A 21,838-nucleotide genomic window follows, 5' to 3' on the forward strand; every position below is an offset into this window, starting at 1 on the left:
TGAGTTCAAATTCAAACACTTCTAGTACTAAGGATGCTGAAGACCGTAATCCTTTCACACTGTTATATTTGGTTATTAGGAATCCAATACTAAACTTAAGGAGCAAAAGTGTAAGATATATTGATGCAAGAACAAAAATGGAATGAAGGTATCTTTAACATGCTCCAGAAACACATGAAGTGCAATCCTGGCTTTTATATTGGGTCATGTCCTCTCACACAGACTCCATTGTAGTTTGTGGTGAGTGAAAGGACACCTAATTGGCATGGGACAGGTAGATGCTTGCACCAAAATTTAATAATATGACTGATCTGATTGTGGCCTTAACTCTGCATTCCGCCTACCACTGATAACCTTTGATTCTCTTGTTAGTCAAGAATAAATCTATCTCTGCCTTAAAAATATTCATTTGCTCTCTGGGCAAGTGAGTTCCAAAGACTCACAATCCTCTGAGAGAAAAAATTCTTCTCATCTCTGTCTTAAATGGGAGACCCATTATTTTTTAACTGTTCCCCAGTTCTAGTCTTTCCCACAAGGTGAAACATCCTTTCAGCATCCTGTCAGGTCCTCTCAGGATCTTATGTTTCAAAAAGATCATCTCTCAATCTTTTAAACTCACAAGAGATACAGGCTGGACCTGTCCAACTTTTCCTTGTAAGATAACCCCCTCCCCATCCCAGGTATCAGCCAAGTGAGCCTTCTCTGAACTGCTTCAAATGCATTTATATCCTAGAGTACACACTGCTCGAGATACCATCTCACCAATGACCTGCAGAACTGGAGCAAAAGATCCCTACTTTGTATTCCATTCTCCTTGCAACAAACAACAACATTCCATTTACCTTCCAAATCACTTGCTGTACCCGCATATTAATCTTTCCTAATTCACCTATTGAGGTTTAAAAACTTGAGTCAAAAGCTTTACTGAATCAGTGAAGGGAATTCAGCACCCTGTTACTTATCAAACATACCGTAGAATCCAACATCATTGAGGCATATTATTATCTGGTTAAATCTAAACCTGATCTATTACATAACATGTGTGACTCCTGGGATAATCATGTGTTCACCTACAACAACAGTCACATCCGATGTATACTATGTCAGCCATGGTATAGCTACCATTCATGAGGAGTTGCCAATTCGCACATCCCCTATAGGGAATTATCATTGTGGATCCAAAAAGAGAAGACGTTCTCCTTCCACAGCACTGCTGCCAGTGACTACTAGTTAATCGTGTTTGACCACTGTCCATGTCTTACCCGAGCACCCATCTGAGGGCATTGTCAGCCAGGAAATCAGTCTGAAATTTATTCATGTAGAAGACGGAGTGGCATGTGATGGTAAACACACACTCACCCAAACATTATTCTACAATATTTGGTCAACAACAGAATAAAATGTTTCTATGAGCATTTGTGCAGTAAAATTGCATTGTCCAAATGAAATTTCAGCACAAGCTGACAGACTAGGAAATGATGCATCCACTGATGAAGTACAGTGATCCAAACCCTTTGTTTTGTTAGGAGGAAGACAGGGCAAACTACCTGTGACCGCTTTTGAGGCCTTAGACCTGGAAACGAAGAGCTGGACCAAATATCCAAGCATTCCTACCCGCCGTGCTTTTGCTAATTGTGCTATGACTGAAAAATGCTTCTACAGCCTCGGAGGTCTTCAGCAGCCAGGGCCTCACAACTTCTACTCCAGGCCACACTTTGTCAATACAGTGGAAGTTTTTGACATAGAACAAGGCAAGTTACGCTTTTTTGCTTTTGACAGCACGTTTTCTGCATTTCCTTCCACCCTCTCTTTATTCTTTAGTCTACCTGGGTGCCATGCTGCTGAGAGAGAAGGCCTTCAAGGAAATGGGCTGTACTCTCTGCCAATGTGTTGTTCACCTGGGCACCAGACAGAGCATTCTGGGCTTGCCCCACTCGGTCATTTTTTTCCTTCCTGTTTCTGGTGAAACAGTTGGCTTCCTTTCAGCAGCTCTGTAGCCAGCGGACACAGTGATACGGGCTGAAATAGGATGCGGTTCAACATGCTGGAGATCTCACGCAAAGCTGTGGGAGAGGGGTAAAGAGAACCTGCCTGTAATTATTGTGCAGGTCGCGCAGGGCAAAATATAAAATGCCGATGATGCGCAGAAATTAGTGAAAGATGAAGACAGTGGCCGCAGATTTCTTTTTACGCATCAGTCCTGTTAAATATGATTTATGCTCGGAATTTCACAGTATTCGCAACCATTGCATCAATTTTGTTCAATAATCTGTTGCTCAGAAGAGGGTAGGAATTGCCACAGGTAATTTTAGTAATCAGAAAGCAGAGAGTTTAGCTATTCCAGGCCCGAAGAAAAATCATTGGAGCATATCTTCCTTAGTTACTTGGTGTAGTCATCTAGGAGACATGAAGATAAAGGTTAAACCAAATTTATTTTAACTCAAAAGTAAAGCCGCACCCAGGGCACACAACACTCGTGTCCCATCCCGGGACTGACAGGAACTCCCAGTCCGGACCTGGGACAGTATTTCAAAGACTCGATAATGAGTCCCAGCTGAACGGGCCTCCTCCGCCTGTTACCATGGGAACTCTAACTCCATAAACCCCACAGGGAGATCAATGGGTAATCTCTTGTGGTCCTCATGAGGGTTATGACACTTGGGTTTGTGGTGAACGTATTATAGTAACCATTCACCACTGTACTACATTGTACCACGCTGTTGCCCATGTGGGCTCCACCTATGGACCATTGTGCTGTACTACACTGATTGTATCCTGTTGGTGCCCTTGTGGGCTCCGCCCCCTTCAGGGGAGGTATAAAGAGCAGCTGCCCTGTAGGAGGCTCTCATTGCAGAGCAGTCACAGGCAGGCACTGTTCTAGTTGATTAAAGCCACTGTTCACTTCAACTCTCTGTCTCATGTGAATTGATGGTCGCATCAGGGTTGTCATGTTTTATTTGAGTAAATTTGGTGCAAAGGAGAAAATAATTATGAATCCTTCGCAAAATTCCACTTTCCGAACATTGAAGTATCTATTAGCACGGGGCTGATCAAAATCAATCTCAGCATCTGCTGTTACTGGCTTTTTATGTTAATTATTCTTATTATTAAGAATTTTGGTGTCATCATTTAATGCCTCAGACACCAGCTAATGCTGAAATTGCACAGCAAGCTGAGACGCAACTCAGTTTGACAATTGAATCCGCTCACCGTGCATGCTCTATATGAATACAGATAGTTGTAGAATAAACAACATATAGATACTGAGATTTCCTGTGCAAAAATTAAAACAAACACACAGAAACACATTGCAATAACATATCTATTGCAGCTGGTGCCTCAGGCTGCCTAATTTCCCGGCAGCCTGTGCACCACTCATGTACCATCAACAGCTTATATTTAGTCGGCAACTTTAATGTCACTAAACATCCCAAGATACTGTACAAAAGCATGACAAAGCAAAATTTAACACGGAGACATGTAAGGAAATATTAGGTCAGATGGCCAGACGCTTGGTGAAAGAGGTGGGTTTTGAGGAGCGTCTTAGAGGAGAAAAGGAAGGTTGAGAGGGAGAAATTCAAAAGGGAATTTCAGAATTTAGAGCTCTGGCGGCTGAAGGTTTTCTGGCCCTGCTTCCTTCCCCCAGTGGCGTGCTTTGCAGTGGCAGGTGGCTTGCCATAAGCTGCCGGCAGGATCTTCCAACTCCACTGATGTCTACGGCGTTTTGAGTGGCTCGCCCACCCCGCCGCCAGGGAACCCACTGCGGGGGAGTTGTCTTCGGTGGGACCGCAAGTTCCCCACCAGCGGGAAGGACCTTAAAATCCCATCCATACTCCAATGGTGGAGGGTTTAAAATTGGGGATGTCCAAGAGGCCAGATTTAAAGAAGTATAGTCTAGGTGCGGGATTCTCTGGTCTCCCAGCCATGTGTTTCTCGGCGGCGGGAGGCAGTGCGCTGGTGGCGGAATTCTCTGCTCCTGCCACTGTCATTGGGAATTCCCATTGAAGCCACCCCACACCTCCGATAAACCCACGGGCGGGGGTGCGCTGCTGGTGGGACCAGTGAATGGCCGGAGAATTCTGGCCTAGATATCTTGGAGGTTTGTAAGGTGATTACAGGGATAGGGAAGGACAAGGCAATAGAGGGAGTTGAAAAAAATAAGATGAGAATTTTAAAATCAAGGCATTGCTTAACCAGGAGCCAATTTAGGTCAGCAAGCACAAGGGTGATGGGTGAATGGACTTGATGCAAGTCAGGACACATGTAGCAGAGTTTTGGATGTAATGCTGAGCCTCGTCTCAAAATAGGCCCAGACTAATTTCTGACAGTTTGTCACATTTCTGAGGTCCAGGATTGATCCACTACCCAGCAGAGGTAAGATACTGTGAAGCACACAAAGATCTTTGTTGAGCAACACTTTAAATACGAATGCAAAACCTGGAAGCTTTGGGAGGGGAAGTTAAAATGTTCTTTGTTAAAAATTGGCAATTTTGTAATGGAATATGGCACAATATTGGTGTGGATCAAATGTTTCACAATGAACTTGAATCAGGAACAGCATCAAGTTATGGAAGCCCAAGAAAATAATTGTGTGCTGAAGTCGCAATAGCCAGGAAGACGGACATGGGAGTGTTGCATTATTTACCACTTGTACAGCCGGTCACTGTTACCTTCATCCATAGGAACACTCGTAGTTACAAATTGTGGGGAGTGGGGGCAGAATACCCTACATTTGTTGCAAAATTATCGAAGTGAGTACAAGATAACTGGAAAGAAAATAAGAACATAAGAAATAGGAGCAGGAGTTGGCCATTCCACCCCTCGAGCCTGAAGTGCCATTCAATACGATCATGACCATGGCGTCAACAACATTTTCCTGCTTGCCTCCCAGAACCCTTGACTCCCTTGGAGGTCAAAAATCTGACAAAATCCACCTTGAATATAGTCAGTGACTCAGCCTCCATTGCTTTCTGTTGTAGAGAATTTCAATGATCCATCTCCATCTTAAACGGGAGACACCTGAATCAGAAATTGTGCTCCCTACATCTAGATTCCCCTGCAAGGGGAAACATCTCCTCAGCATCTACCCTGTTAAGACCCCTCAGAATCTTGTATGTTTCAGTAAGATCACCTCTCATTCTTCTAAACACCAACGAAAATAGGCCCAAAAAGGAAATGCTGGAAATCTCAGCAAGTCCGACAGCATCTGTAGGGAGAGAAAAGAGCTATCGTTTCGAGTCCAGATGCCCCTTTGTCAAAGCTCTTGGTCATCTGGATTCGAAACGTTAGCTCCTTTCAGTCCCTAACAATGCTGCCGGACCTGCTGAGATTTTCCAGCATTTTCTTTTTGGTTTCAGATTCCAGCATCCGCAGTAATTTGCTTTAATCCAGAGAATAGGCGCAACCTGCTGATGCATTTCCTCTGAAGCCGTCAACGCCTTCATCCCAGGAATCATAGGTAAAACCTTCTGAACAGCTTCTAATGCAAATTATATTACCCCCCCCCCCCCGCCCCCAAATAAGGAGACTAAAACCGTATGCTGTAAGTTCCAGAAAGACTACCCTACTTTTATATTCCATCCCTTTTGCAACAAAGGTCAACATTCTTATGTGGCTTCCAATTACTTGCTGCACCTGCATACCAACTTTTGTGATTCATGTATGAGGTCACCCAGATCCTTCTGTACTCAGTATTCTGTAGTTTCTCCATATTTAAATAATATTTTATTTTTTTATTCTTTCTACCAAAGTGGACAACCACACATTTATCACTTTAAAACATCTGCCACATTTCTGTTGATTCACTTAATGCATCTGTCCCTTCGCAATCATATTGTGTTCACCGCACACTTTCCTATCTACACTGTATTGGCACAGAGGTTCACAACACAGAAAAGACCATTCTGCCCATCGCATCTGCACTGGTCAAAAACAACGACCTGAGTATTCTAATCCCATTTTCCAGCACTTGGCCCTTGGCCTTGTATGCCTTGGCACCACAAGGGCACATCTAAATACTTCTGAAATGTTATGAGGGTCTCTGCCTCCATCACCCTTTCAGGCATCACCTTGCGAGCTGACATCAAAAATGGAGGTGACACCGGTGGGATGACATTATTGGCCAGCTGTTTCCTAGTCAAATGTAATTGAAATTTCAATGAAACTTTGAAAATGTGTTAAAATATATTCTATTGATCAGACTGCAGATATATGACATGTCACAAATATGACATTAGTTTTTCCAGGCTAGAAGTTGTTCGCTTCTGGCAAGATGGAGGGATATAATACATTGAAATGACAGACATGGGGCTGCAGGCCCTTTCCTTTGTTACCCCCTGATTTAAGGAAGACAGACTGTATAGAAAAAGGACTGTTTTTATTACTTACGTGAATGAAGTGTCAGACCCTGCGGCCGTGGAGGTGAAGGTGGGGTTACTAGGTTACGGGGATCGGGTGGATGTGTGGGCTTAAGTAGGGTGCTCTCTCCAAGGGCCGGTGCAGACTCGATGGGCCGAATGGCCTCCTTCTGCACTGTAAATTCTATGATTCAATGAACCCAAACTTCTGCCCATTTAATGTTGCACATGTCTGCCTCTCTCCCTACATAGCAGGCACTGCATGGGTGCCTGGCAACAATCTGCTAGTTGTAACATTGTGGGAATTCCAAAAAGGTCAAGCTCATAAAACACTGGCCGATGATCTGAAGCCTTCCTTGCGGCATCATCGTTTTTTGATCTCAATGTCTTTACTGTCTGTGATTCATTCACCCTCAGTGGCATCTCCGAAAAGTGGACCTCCTGACAAACAAAGTGCATTTTACTCAAATCTCACTTGTTCACCCATTTTGTTGTCGGGGATTTGGTAGCTGTCATGGTATGTCTACTTGAAGTGGAGTTAGTTGTTTCTCGCAGCCCCCCCATCGGCCCAGCATTCCACTCCACTCCCTGCTTTGCATATACACTGCAGAAAAACAACATCTGTCCCCATCAATGCAGAACAAATTTGACATCAGACCCTGGAAACATCTCTTATTCTATCTGTGATGCAGTTCACTATTCCTATTACTAAGAATAGTCAGGGTTAGAGGCGGTGTTTTATCCACTCTACTCAAGAGTGGGGAGGAGATTACACAGATCGACTCAAATGTCACATCTAATAACATTTCCTCCATCTTCCAGCAGCTTCCCTTCTAATTAAAGTTGCATTGACCAAATTGCATTGCACTAAAGGTTATTCAATCATTTGAATGAGAATAAAGAGCTAGAATTGTCAATTTATAAAGTCTTTTTTATCCCTTTCAGTTCCCTCTTTCACAGAACGCTTTCAGCAGTTTTCAGTTTGTTCATTATCTTCATGATAATTACACTGTGGTTCTGCGACCTCTGAGGGCTATCAATCAATTTTATTGAAGAAAACTACAAAAGAAAAATAATTAAACAAACCTTCAGCTGAATTATTTTCAAAATGTAATAAATACTGTAATTATTATATGCTTTGGAATAAAGGGCGTTTTCCTTAATACATCCTTTGCATTAGTATATCCTTCAGGAATTCTTCTAAGTTCTAAATTCTTCGAAGAAATTTTCAGTATATTAATTCAGAAATGAGTATAATTTCCAGATGCTGCTCCACACAGACACACACACAGACAACTAATGAGTCATCTAATAAGAAATTAGCCAACAGCGCAGAAACAGAAACTTAAATAAAGTTGAAAAGGAAAATAAAAGAAAAAACAACAGATTAAAGAACAATGGAAGAATAATTTTTTTTGGATTGATTTTTACGTTTTACACAGAAGTTCCAAAAAACATAAACAAACGCTAACCCCCCCTCCGCCACCCCCGCCCCAAATCCACAGAACTACCCCCCACCAGGCGAATCCCCACCTCCCCCCCCCCCCCCCCACACAGCTAACAGTGACAAATTCTCTAAAGTGCAATATAAACGGTCGTCATCTTCGATAGAACCCCTCAATCGACACCCCTCATGGTGTATTTGACCTTCTTGAGGTGCAAAATCTCCATCAAGTCCCCTAGCTACGCCGAAGCACTCGGCGGTGTCGCCATCCTCCAGACCAACAGAATCTGCCTCTGTGCCACCAACGGAGCAAAGGCCAGAACATCCGCCCCTGCCCCATCCACAGTTCCAGCACACCAGAGACGCCAAAAATCGCCGGCAGGGTTTCAACTCCACATTCAGGATCGCCGACATGGTGTCAAAAAAGGACCTTCAATTTGGGATACGACTAGACCATGTGTGTGGGGTGCATGTGCCCCCTATGGCAGCGCCCGCACCTGTCCTCTGTCCCTTCAAAAAAACAGCTCATCCTCGCTTTAGTGAGGTGTGCGTGAAATACTACCTTCAACTGAATGAGGCTCAGTTTTCTACAATGATATTGCATTCACCCTCCTCAGTGCCTCACTCCAGACCTCTTCTTCCAGAATCGGCCCCAACTCCTTCCCCCATTTCATCTTCACTGCCTCCACCGAACTCAACTCGTCCTGACATTCGCTGGTACTTACCAGACATACTCCCCTCACCGACCCTGAGCAGGATAGAACCCGCTCCAACAAGATAGATGGCTATACCACTGAGAAAGCCAGAAAGAACTCCTTAATCCAGCTCCGCACCTGGAGATACCTAAACCCATCTGCGTCCACAAGTCCACACTTCTCCTCTAACTCCTCCAAATTGGCAAACTGCCTCTCCAAAAATAAATCCAACACCTTCCCCAATCTTCTCTCCCTTCATGCACCAAACATGGCATTCAGCTGTGCCGGCTCGATTAGCACAAATCAGAGCCAACTTTAAGGCTTCCCCCAACTTGAAATGTTGGCAGGGCTGCCTCCAGATTTTTAACGTGACCACCACCACTGGATTTGTTGAATACTTTGCTGTCACCACCGGAGGTGGCGCTGTTACCAATGCCCCCAGGCTTGTGCCCCTAACTGATTCTGACTCCATTTGGACCCAAAGCGCCTCTGGATCCCCGCACCACCCCAGCACCTTCTCCACGTTAGCCACCCAATTATAATCGAATAGATTTGGCAATATGTTCCCTGGATCTCCTCTAAACATAGCGGGACTTCCAACTCTCCCGCAGCTCCTCCCCCACCTTGGGAAACTCCAGATCCCTTAAAAACTCCGCCATTCCTCGTCCGTTCCCCAGCGGCTCTGACCCATATAACGTCTCATAAAAGGCCTTGAACACGCCATTCACCTCCCCGGGGTGGAGACCAGCCTACCCTCTCGTTCCCTTAGCTGTTGAACCAAGTGCCGACTGGCCTTCTCCCCATATTCATATTCTACCCCTTTTGCCCACCTCCATTGCCGCATTGCTTTGCCCGTGGACATCTTTGCAATGTATTCCTGTGAGGTCCTCTAAATACTCACACAGAACCCCAAATCCTACAAGAACCCTACGCCCAACCCCCTACGGCATTCTTGACGCACCCCCAATGCCAGGTCCATCCAATGCGGGGCATGATCAAAAATAACAACCGCTGAATATTCAGCTTCTATCATCCCAGCCAGAAGAGTCCGATTCACAAGGAAGTAATCAATCGCGAGTCCACTTTGTATATCGCGGAGAAAAACGAAAACTCCCTCTCCCCCAGGTGTATGAAACTTCACGAGTGGAAGAATAATGTTAAAAGCAATTGTTTTCATTCCTCACTAATTGCTTAACTTTATTCAGTAACATTTCTTTTGCCATAGGAGATCATTGAAACAAAAAGTCCTGCAATGATGTGGGTTCACGTAGCATTTTAAAAGGCTTTATCAGGCACCACTTTTATCAGGAAATCCCTGGAAGTGGCTCTCATCATTAAGTGCCCAACTGTCCAATTTCTTCATTTGCATTGTACTGCTGGGGAGGAATTAAAGACATATCAACGAAGCAAGGGGTGAATGGGGAAAAAAAGCCAAGTAAGGAAAGAAAGACCATTGTACTTGTACAGTAAATTAATTCTAATAGTCCCATTTTCAAAGTATCCATTAACTTGTCTCATGTATCCCTCCTTTTTTTAAATTCATTTATGGGATGTGGGTGTCGCTGGTTGGGCTAGCATTTATTGGCCATCCCTAGTTGCCCTTCAGAAGGTTGTGGTGAGTTGCTTTTTTGAACCGCTGCAGTCCCTGAGGTGTAGGTACACCCCGTGTGCTGTTAGGTAGAGAGTTCCAGGATGTTGCCCCAGCAACAGTGAAGGAACGGCGATATATTTCCAAGTCAGGGTGGTGAATGACATGGAGGGGAACCTCAAGGTGGTGGAGTTCCCAGGGGCGGGATTCTCCAACCCCCCGCTGGGTCGGAGAATCGCCGGGGGCTGGCGTGAATCCCGCCCCCGCCGGTTGCCGAATTCTTCGGCACCGGATATCCGGCGGGGGTGGGAATCGCGCCACGCCGGTTGGCGGGCACCCCCCGGCGATTCTCCGGCCCGAATGGGCCGAAGTCCCGCTGCTGGAATGCCTGTCCCGCCAGCGTGGATTAAACCACCTCTCTTACCGGCGGGACAAGGCGGCGCGGACGGGCTCCGGGGTCCTGGGGGGGACGCGGGGCGATCTGGCCCCGGGGGTGCCCCCACGGTGGCCTGGCACGCGATCGGGGCCCACCGATCCGCGGACGGGCCTGTGCCGTGGGGGCACTCTTTTCCTTCCGCCTTCGCCACGGTCTTTCCCGCCAGCTGGCGAGGCGGAAATCAGTCCGGCGCGGGCCTAGCCCCTCAAGGTTAGTGCTCGGCCGCTCAAGATGCGGAGGATTCCGCACCTTTGGGGCAGCGCAATGCCAGACTGATTCGCGCCATTTTTGGTGCCGGGTCGGCGGACATCGTGCCGATTGCGGAGAATTCCACCCAGGTATCTGCTGCTCCTGTCCTTCTAGATGGTAGTGGTCATGGGTTTGGAAGGTGTTGTCTAAGGAACCTTGGTGAGTTACTGTAGTGCATCCTGTAGATGGTACACACGGCTACCACTGTTCGTTGGTGGTGGAGGGTTTGAATGCTTGTGGAAGGGACAGCAATCAAGCGGGCTGCTGTGTCCTGGATGGTGTCAAGCGTCTTGAGTGTTGTTGGAGCTGCACTCATCCAGGCAAGTGGAGAGTATTCCATTACACTCCTGACTTGTGCTCTATAATAGTGGACAGACTTTGGGGGGGGGGGGGGGGGGTCAGGAGGTGAGTTACTTGCCGTAGGATTCCTGGCCTTTGACCTGCCCTCGTAGCCACAGTTTTAGTGTTGGTAGTCCAGTTCAATTTCTGATCAATGGTAACCCCCAGGATGTTGGTTGTGGGGGATTCAGCGATGGTAATGCCTTTCTTTGAATGTCAAGGGGCGGTAGATCCTTGTAGGAGATGGACATTGCCTAGCACATGTGTGGCGCGAATGTAACTTGCCACTTGTCAGCCCAAGCCTGGATATTGTCCAGGTCTTGCTGCATTTGGACATGGATTGCTTCATTATCTGAGGAGTCGCGAGTCCTTGCGAGTAATATTATTATTTGATCCCTGAAGGCAGCAAAAACTGTCATCTTGTGAGTAGAATTAGATTGACTTGGAAATTTTCTTAACTTTTGACAAGCATATTCTCTGATTTTTGCTTTTTATATGTGCGTTTAATGTGCCGAAATAGTTGTTATCTTCTAATGCGAGTATAGCAGAACAGAAAATGCTATTTCACAGTTCCTGATAATAAAACTGCTTGGTTGAATGGGTCACAAATTACTTCAGCAAAGCTAGAAATATTCCACTGTAGGGATTATAGATTCTTCTGCAGCATCTAATGCCATGCTTGTATGATTAAAAGGACTAGAAAGTTGGCTACAGTGCACGGTAATAAGGGGTTCATCGTGTGTGGTGAATGATATCTGTACACATATGTACCCTTAATGCGTAGGCCCATTTAAGACCTCCGGCTCCGCCCCAGGAAGCTGTATATAAGATTACGTTCAGTGGGCAGCGTGCAGTGAGCACACTTCTCGGCAGCTGTCTGGTTTTCTGGTTATTAAAGCCTTTGTATGATCAAACTCCTCTCCTGAGTCGCAATTGAGGGTATCTCAATTTAATAACCAGACTACATCATGATGGACAGCGGTCTAAAGCCGGAGAAGCTCAATTTGGATGCTCGGTCGCCGGAAGCCACTGAAATTATTAAATACTGACTCCGGTGCTTTGAGGCCTATCTGAATTCCTCAGAGACTGAAGTTGACGGACCTCGCAAGCTGAGCTTACTACATGCCCGGGTGGGCCACCGACTATCCTCCGTGATCGAGAAAGCTACGACATACGAAACGGCGGTCGAAATCCTACAGAAGCGCTTCGTAAAGCCGATAAACGAGGTACACTCCAGACATTTGCTCTCGACCTGCCGCCAGTGCTCCGGGGAAACGCTAGATGCATACTTGGAGAGACTCACCGCGCTCGCCAGGAACTGCGACCATAAAGAGGTGACGGCAGAAGTCCACATGAACTTACATATTCGTGATGCTTTTGTGTCCGGTATCCGATCCACGTACATCCGGCAGCGGCTCCTAGAAGGCGGAGCAAAGGACCTCCAAGACACTGTAACACTCGCCTCTTCCCTGGAAGCGGCCCACCATAACCTCCGCACATACTCCGCGGACCTTGCGAACCCCTCTCGATCCCCTCCAGACACGGCCACGCTTCAGGCCTGCGCCGCGCGGCGACCCGCTCACACCGGGGACCCCCAATGCTATTTCTGTGGGCAAGGCCAGCACTCACGTCAGCGTTGCCCGGCCCGCTCCGCTATCTGCGGCGAATGCGGAAAGAAGGGGCACTTCGCGAAGGCTGGGCCCAAAGGCCAGAAACAAAAGTCTCTTCGGGCCCATAAATCGAACTCCCGGGACCACAGGCCCCGCAACGCGGCCGCGCGGCGGGCAGACACGCCTACGTCCGATGCATTATCAGCCTCGTGCGAGTCATGGGGGCGGCCATCTTGGTGGTGGCCATCTTCAAAACTCAAAACGTGCGACCGACGGCGGCGGCCATTTTGCGAGTCCAACTCAAGCGAGGACTCTGACTGCCCGCAACTAGGAGCGATCACGCTCGATCAATTTCGGCCGAAGCACCTGCGAAACTCAATAATGCAGGTTCAACTCAACGGCCGTGACACCCCCTGCCTTTTTGACTCCGGGAGCACGGAGAGTTTTATCCATCCAGACACGGTAAGACGCTGCTCCCTGCGCACCTATCCCGCCTCCCAAACATCTGGGTCTCATTCGGTTCAAATCACGGGGTATTGTGTCGCGAACCTTGCTATCCAAGGAGCCAAATACGCCCGTTTTAAACATTTATGTCCTCCCTCACCTCTGCGCCCCCCTGCTGCTCGGTCTGGACTTTCAGTGCAGCCACCGAAGCCTGACTCTGAAGTTCGGCGGACCCCTGCCCCCAATCACGGTATGTAGCCTGGCGACACTCAAAGTTGCACCACCCCCCCTCTTCGCGAACCTCACCCCCGACTGTAAGCCCGTCGCCATCAGGAGTCGGCGGTACAGTTCCCAAGACATGACTTTCATCAAGTCAGAGGTTCAGCGGCTACTAAAAGATGGGGTCATAGAGGCTAGCAACAGCCCTTGGAGGACACAAGTACTGGTAGTCCGCTCTGGGGAAAAACAACGTATGGTGGTGGATTATAGCCAGACCATAAACCGCTTTACGCAACTCGATGCGTACCCACTTCCCCGCATAGCAGAAATGGCGAACAAATCGCCCAGTATCGCGCATTCTCCACGGTCGACCTAAAATCGGCCTATCATCAACTCCCTATCCGCCCAGAGGACCGCCCCTATACAGCCTTCGAAGCAGCCGGTCGCCTCTTCCACTTCCTCAGGGTCCCTTTTGGTGTCACAAACGGAGTCTCCGTTTTCCAAAGGGCAATGGATCAAATGGTGGACCAGTACGGCTTACGGGCTACATACCCGTACTTGGATAACGTCACCATCTGCAGCCATGACCAGCAGGACCATGACGAAAACCTGAGGAAGATCCTCCAGACTGCCCGGGCCCTCAATCTGACATACAATAAAGAGAAATGTGTCTTCCACACAGCCCGGTTAGCCATCCTCGGCTACGTCGTGGAAAACGGGGTCCTAGGGCCAGATCCCGACCGCATACTTAAGGAACTTCCCCTCCCCCGTAGCCTCAAGGCACTCAAACGGTGCCTGGAGCTCTTTTCCTATTATGCCCAGTGGGTCCCCAGATATGCGGACAAAGCCCATCCACTCATTAAGACCACGGTTTTTCCCCTGACGGCTGAGGCTCAGTCGGCCTTCAGTCATATCAAGGCCAATATCATCAAGGCCGCCATGCACGCGAAACCATTCCCTTCCAGGTAGAAAGCAACGCATCAGACGTCGCCCTGGCTGCTACCCTCAACCAGGCGGGCAGACCGGTAGCATTCTTCTCCCGAACCCGCGCCACCTCGGAAATTCAACACTCTGCAGTCGAGAAGGAGGCACAAGCCATAGTGGAGGCTGTGCGGCACTGGAGGCACTACCTAGCCGGTAGGAGGTTCGCCCTCGTCACCGACCAACGGTCGGTCGCCTTTTTTAAAATTTAAATATGTTTTATTGAAATTTTTTTCCCAAACAACAATTTTTCCCCTCTTACAAAGCAAACGCAACAATAACAATACAGAAATTTTTAACAATACACAAGTAACAAAACCCCTTTATCTTTGACCTAAACTAAACTAAACCCCCTTCCCCCCTCCCCCCCCCTTCCCCCTGGGTTGCTGCTGCTGGTCATCTGTCTTCCCTCTAACGTTCCCCTAGGTAGTCGAGAAATGGCTGCCACCGCCTGGTGAACCCTTGAGCCGATCCTCTCAGGGCAATCTTTATCTGCTCCAGTTTAATGAACCCCGCCATATCATTTACCCAGGCCTCCAGTCCGGGGGGTTTCGCCTCCTTCCACATGAGTAGGATCCTGCGCCGGGCTACTAGGGACGCAAAGGCCACAACATCGGCCTCTTTCGCCTCCTGCACTCCCGGCTCTTCCGCAACTCCAAATAGAGCTAACCCCCAGCCTGGTTTGACCTGGGCCTTCACCACCCGCGAAATCACTCCCGTCACTCCCTTCCAATACCCTTCCAGTGCCGGGCATGCCCAAAACATATGTGCGTGGTTTGCCGGGCTCCCGCCACACCTCCCACATTTGTCCTCCACTCCAAAGAACCTGCTCAATCTTGCTCCCGTTATGTGTGCTCTATGTAGCACCTTAAATTGAATCAGGCTATGCCTGGCGCATGAGGAAGAGGAATTTACCCTGCTTAGGGCATCAGCCCACATACCCTCCTCTATCTCCTCCCCTAGTTCTTCTTCCCACTTTCCTTTTAGTTCGCCCACCGACTCCTCCCCCTCTTCCCTCATCTCTCGGTAAATCTCTGACACCTTGCCCTCTCCGACCCACACCCCTGAAAGCACCCTGTCCTGTATCCCCTGTGTCGGGAGCAACGGAAATTCCCTCACCTGTTGTCTAGTAAACGCCCTCACCTGCATATATCTCAAGAAATTTCCCCGGGGCAACTTATACTTTTCCTCCAATGCTCCCAAGCTCGCAAAAGTCCCATCTATAAATAAATCTCCCACCCTCCTAATTCCCAACTGGTACCAGCTCTGAAATCCTCCATCCATTCTTCCTGGGGCGAACCTATGGTTGTTCCTGATTGGGGACCCCACCAGGGCTCCCCGCACCCCTCTCTGTCGCCTCCACTGTCCCCAGATATTCAATGTTGCCGCACCACCGGGTTCGTGGTAAACTTTTTGGTCGGTCGCCTTTATGTTCGATAACGCACAACAGGGCAAAATAAAGGATGATAACATTCTTAGGTGGAGGATCGAACTCGCCATCTACACGTACGATATTACATATCGTCCGGGGAAGCTCAACGAGTCCCAGATGCCTTATCCTGCGGCACGTGAGTCAACGTGCAGAAAGACCATCTGCGGGCCACCCACGATGACCTCTGCCACCCTGCTTGCCCATTTCATCAAGTCCCGCAACCTACCTTACTCCACCGAGGAGGTCAAGGCCATGACCAAGGCTTGCCTGATCTGTGCGGAATGCAAACCGCACTTCTATCGACCAGACAAGGCCCGCCTGGTAAAGGCCTCTGGGCCCTTTGAGCGACTAAGCGTGGACTTCAAAGGGCCCCTCCCGTCCACCAACTGCAACACCTACTTCCTCACTGTCATCGACAAATTCTCCCGCTTCCCATTCGCTGTCCCCTGCCCCGATGTGACCTCGGCCTCCGTAATCAAGGCACTGCACAGCATCTTCACCCTGTTTGGTTTCCCCGCTTATATCCACAGCGACCGGGGTACATCGTTCATGAGCGATGAGCTGCGTCAGTATCTGCTCAACAAGGGCATCGCCTTGAGCAGAACGACCAGCTATGACCCGCGGGGAAACGGGCAGGTGGAGAGGGAGAACGCAACAGTTTGGAAGGCTGTTCTTCTCGCCCTACGGTCAAGAAGTCTCCCAATCGCCCGCTGGCAGGAGGTCCTACCCAATGCCCTACACTCCATTAGGTCGCTCCTCTGTAAGGCCACGACCGAGACCCCTCACAACCGTTTGTTTGTCTTCCCCAGGAAGTCCACCTCTGGGGTCCCGCTTCCACATTGGCTGACGACTCCGGGACCAGTTCTACTCCGGAGGCACGTGAGGAGCCATAAGACAGACCCACTGGTCGAGAGGAATCAACTATTACACGCAAACCTTCAATACGCATACGTCGAGAACCCCGACGGCAGGCAGGACACTGTTTCCCTGCGAGACCTGGCACCCGCTGGCTCGCCCACCGACGCACCCCCCCCATCCACCGACGCTCCCTCCCCGCACCGGCGGTTGATTCCGACAGCGCCCCCCCCCCCCCATAGCGCCCCCCCTCCCCCCAACCGGCGCTGGCACCAATCACCCTAGTCACCTCGGATACCCCCCTTGCTCCAACGCGAGCAAAGGCTCAGACAACTGTGCTCCCGGATATACCACCACCGAGGACGACCATATCCGCCGCACCACCGCCGGAGCCGAGAAGGTCGACACGGGCAATCAGACCACCCAAAAGACTGAACTTGTAATTCTACTTCATCCCTGACGGACTATGCATTTTTTTTTAAACAGGGGGTGAATGTGGTGAATGATATCTCTATACATATGTACTCTTAATGCGTAGGCCCCTTTAAGACCGGGTTTGGAACCCTGGGGGACTCCGCCTCCGGCTCCGCCCCCAGGAAGCTGTACATAAGGTTACGTTCAGTAGGCAGCGTGCAGTGAGTAAACTTCTCGGCAGCTGTCTGGTTTTCTGGTTATTAAAGCCTTTGTTTAATCGAACGCCTCTCCTGAGTCGTAATTGAGAGTATCTCACCGTGCTTGTGAGATCTATCTGTGATAACAAGTTTTCTTTCAATGTCTGGCACTGGTAATTTAACTAACTGCAGTTTGGCTAAAATGAAGGGGTGCCTTTTCACTTGCACTACCAATGTGATATTACAATCAAGCCCTAATGCTTCAGTGATCGGTCCAATTAATATGAATTAAATTCATCCTTGCTTCTTTGCAGGGGCTGAGCAGACATTTCATGTAAATCATCTCGCTTGAAACTGCAGTACTGCATTTTTGCTCCTATTAGTAAGCAGGAAGCAATTCCAGGAATGTATTTACACTGTAAGATGCAGCGCAAGTTCTGATATATGTTTTGTTGCAGTCTCTTGCAGATCAAGCCATGATCTACATCGGTGGTTCATAAACTGAGGTCAATGGACACCTGTCGATCAAAGGAGACGTTTTGGAGGGAAATGTGTGTGACTGTCTAGGGTGCTGGAGTCAAGTGTAACTGAGTGATCAGCAGCCGACAGAATGGTCAGCTGTCCCTGTCTTCCTGCTGTCTCTGTGCCACTGTGAGTGCCACCCCCATTTTCCCAGTGCACTTACTCACTCTGTGCTCCTGCTCGCTCCATGCTCCTGCTCGCTCCATGCTCCTGCTCTCCCAGTGCTCCTGCTCATATATCCCTCCTTTTTTACAAATTCATTTACAGGATTTGGGTGTCGCTGGTTAGGCCAGCATTTATTGCCTATCCCTAGCTGCCCTTCAGAAGGTGGTGGTGAGTTGCCTTCTTTAACCGCTGCAGTCCCTGAGGTGTAGGTACACCCCGTGTGCTGTTAGGTAGAGAGTTCCAGGATGTTGCCCCAGCGACAGTGAAGGAATGGGGTGATGAGTGACTTGGAGAGGAACCTCCAGGTGGTGGGGTTCCCAGGTATCTGCTGATCTTGTCCATCCAGATGGTAGTGATCGTGGGTTTGGAAGGTGTTGTCTAAGGAACCTTGGTGAGTTACTGCAATGGATCGTGTATGATCCATATCATGCAGGAACAGGAGTATGGAGACAATAGGACCATGGAGAAGCATGAATACAGAGAGAGCGGAAGCATGAGGGGGAACTGAGGGAAAAAAGGAGCATCAAGAGAGCAGGAGTGTGGGGAGAGGAGGAACACAGGGAGACGGAGACAGCAGGAGCACTGGGAGCAAGAGCATGGCGAGAGTGGGAGCATGGAGATAGCAGGAGCACACGGAGAGCAGGAGCATGGAGAGAGAGGGAGCATGGAAATAGCAGGAGCACAGAGAGAGCAGGAGCATGGAGAGAGCGGGAGCACGGAGAGAGTGGGAGTGCAGGAGCACGGGGAACGCAGGAGCACAGGGTGTAAGAGCACAGAGAGAGCTGAAACATGGAGAGAACAGGAGTATGGTAAGAATAGCACCATGGAAAATCAAGACAACAGAGAGAACGTGAGTGAGAGCTGGAGTACCAGGTAAAAGGAGTGTGGAGAGTGCAGGAGCACAGAGAGTCGATGAGAGCAGGAGCACGGAGAGAGCAGGAGCACGGACAGAACGAGGGCACAAAGAGAGCAGGAGCACAGAGAGAGCAGGAGCACAGAGAGTCGATGAGAGCAGGAGCATGGAGAGAGCAGGTGCACAGAGAGTCGATGAGAGCAGGATCACGGCGAGAGCAGGAGTACGGAGAGAGCGGGGGCACGAAAAGAGCAGGAGCAGAGAGAGAGCAGGAACACAAAGAGAGCAGGAGCACGGAGAGAGCAGGAGGTCGGAGAGAATAGGAGCACGGAGAGCAGGAGCATGGCGAGAGCAGGAGCATGGGAGAGCAGGAGCACGGAGAGAGCAGGAGCACGGAGAGAGCAGGAGCACGGAGAGAGCAGGAGCACGGAGAGAGCAGGAGCACAGAGAGAACAGGAGCACGGAAAGAGCAGGAGCACAGCGAGCAAGAGCACAGAGTGGGCATGCAGAACGACTGTATTATGAGTATTATGATTTAGATTGGGATCCATGATTACTGGTCCATTTGAAAATGGGTCCTTATTTTGAGAAGAACTGATCTAATTGAAGGCGGTACAGGCTTGAGGAGCTGAATGGCCAGCCCCTGTCCTATGTTCTTACCAGTTATTTACATATCTTTCAGCTGCATCTGTTCCTGTTTGATGGTATTTGGAGTTTTGCAGAATCAACATTGGAATTTATTGTAAATCTCCTTTGGCAGTTAATGTGCTTTTGGCAATCGAAAGAATGAAGTTTGTATTTATCTGAATGTATAACATAGTAGCCTCTTGCCTCCTCAACTAGTCCAATCCTTGCAGAAAAATAATACCAGTGCAGCATAAAACTGCCACTGTGGATCGGCTGCCACCAAACGTTTATTCGCATTGGCTGTACCCTTTTGTAGGTATGCTGCACTGCTGACCTGTTGGACGATGCTGGAAGGTGACACAGAGGAATATCCTCTTTCAAAGATCTGGGGTGGGATTCAACGACCCCCCGCTGGGTCTTAGAATCGCCGGAGGTCGGCGTGAATCCCACACCCGCCGTCCTCCAAATTCTCCGGGCCCCCAAAAATCGGCCCAGCGTGAGTCGCGCCGCCCGCCTCGGAGAATGGCGGGGTCCGGCGCGACTAAATGGGCCCCGGGGCCGCCCGAATTCTGCGGCCTGCGATGGGCCGAAGTCCCGCCCGTCTTTTGCCAGTCCCACCGGCGTAAATTGGAGTAGGTCCCTTACCGGCAGGACCTGGCGGCGCGGGCGGCCTCCGGGGTTCTTTGGGGGTCGCGGGGGGATCTAGCCCCGGGAGGTGCCCCCATGGTGGCCTGGCCCGCGATTGGGGCCCACCGATCTGCGGGCGGGCCTGTGCCGTGGGGGCACTCCTTCCGCACCGGAGGCTGTACCGGTCCGCCATTCCCGGTGCGGAAGCAAAGCCCTTTGTGCATGCGCGGGGATGACACCAGCTTGCGCTGGCGCTCCCACGCATGCGCCAACTCGCGCTGGCCGGCGGAGGCCCTTCCGCGCCGGTTGGCGTGGCGCCAAGCCCCTTTCCCGCCAGCCGGCGGGGCGCAAACGACTCCGGGGCGGGCCTAGCCCCTTAAGGTGCGGAGGATTCCGACCTTTAGGGCGGCCCGACGCTGGAGTGGTTCATGCCACTCCGTCCCGCCGGTACCCCCTGCCCTGCCAGGTAGGGGAGAATACGGCCCCTGATGCAACACCACCTTGGCTTCAGCAGCAATCAGAGAAGAGACAAAGTGCTGGAACATAGAAACATGGGCGCAGGAGTATTCCATTCAGCCCATCATTCATGGCTGATCATCCACCTCAATGCCTTTTTCCCACACTATCCCCACATCCCTTTGCATCATTGGTAATTAGCAATCTGTCAATCTCTACATTAAACATTCTCAATAACTGAGCTTCCACAACCCTCTTTCACGCAAACCCTAATTTAAACATAGCCTAGTGCAGACATTGACCAGGGATATTTTCCACTGAGCATTTCTGATTTAAAAACGGACATTTGTAGAATTGCGAATAAAATGCAGGAAATCAGGCACCCAAATTCTAATGGAGCCAAAGGGAATAAAATTAATGTTTTGCTGTCACTGTTTCATTTACTGAGAGTAAAACACAAACAGCCTAATGTGCGGAAAATGGGAAGTTTTATGGATGCATGAATGAACTTCAAATGATAGCTTCATTTATGAAACTACAACAGAAAATTATCTCTTGTTGAATCTCGCTGATTTATTTCATGTTTTGTCCTTTGCTACTTTATTGTCTGTCAGGTTCATTTGATCACTGTTATTGGGTTTTCACACTATGTGGGCTCGTTGGTTTAGTCTGATTCTATCTTTTATGGAGTAGCTTGCTCTGTAGACAGAATGATTGAAATATATCCAAATTGGAAAGTATAGTGCATAGTGTGGTCCGTAACCTGGGTTTAGCTTCATTTGTAGACCACATTGCACTTGACTAGGTCTGTTTTAAGTTAACACAAAAGTGTTCAGATAAGCCAAATGTGCTGACATGAATTGACAAGGAACCAGGGCTGAGATAGAACACACATGGACAAGCAGACTGGATGCTGTCAATGGGTGTGGTGAGTAGCAGATGTCATTGCATATTGGCTTTACCTAATTTTCCAACTGTCCCTGTAATTTATTTGCAGAACTTTCTGGTATGTTGAGTTGACATTTTGTGAATGTGAACTTAGAGTTACCAGTTGCAGACCAGGATCAAAAATTGAGCCCAGGTTAATAATAATCTTTATTGTCACAAGTAGGCTTACATTAACACTGCAATGAAGTTACTGTGAAAATTCCCTAGTCGCCACACCCCGGTGCCTGTTCAGGTACACAGAGGGAGAATTCAGAATGTCAAATTCACCTAACAAGCACATCTTTCGGGTCATGTGGGAGGAAACCGGGGCACCCGGAGGAAACCCACGCAGACACAGAGAGAACGTGCAGCCTCCGCACAGACAGTGATCCAAGCCTGGAA

At 49.1% G+C, this 21,838-nt stretch overlaps 1 protein-coding gene across 3 annotated transcripts in view; it reads left to right on the plus strand.

Moving 5' to 3' along the window:
* klhdc8b (kelch domain containing 8B) overlaps positions 1-21,838 on the plus strand; it is a 157,065-nt gene that overhangs the window by 96,516 nt on the left and 38,711 nt on the right. For all 3 annotated transcript variants that reach the window (XM_072472761.1, XM_072472759.1, XM_072472758.1), the window contains exon 4: positions 1,527-1,751. In XM_072472761.1, coding sequence (XP_072328862.1) covers positions 1,527-1,751 — 225 coding nt within the window. The remainder of the gene's footprint in view (positions 1-1,526; positions 1,752-21,838) is intronic.

The sequence above is a fragment of the Scyliorhinus torazame genome, chromosome 13, assembly GCF_047496885.1.
Source record: "Scyliorhinus torazame isolate Kashiwa2021f chromosome 13, sScyTor2.1, whole genome shotgun sequence".
Classification (NCBI taxonomy): domain Eukaryota; kingdom Metazoa; phylum Chordata; class Chondrichthyes; order Carcharhiniformes; family Scyliorhinidae; genus Scyliorhinus; species Scyliorhinus torazame.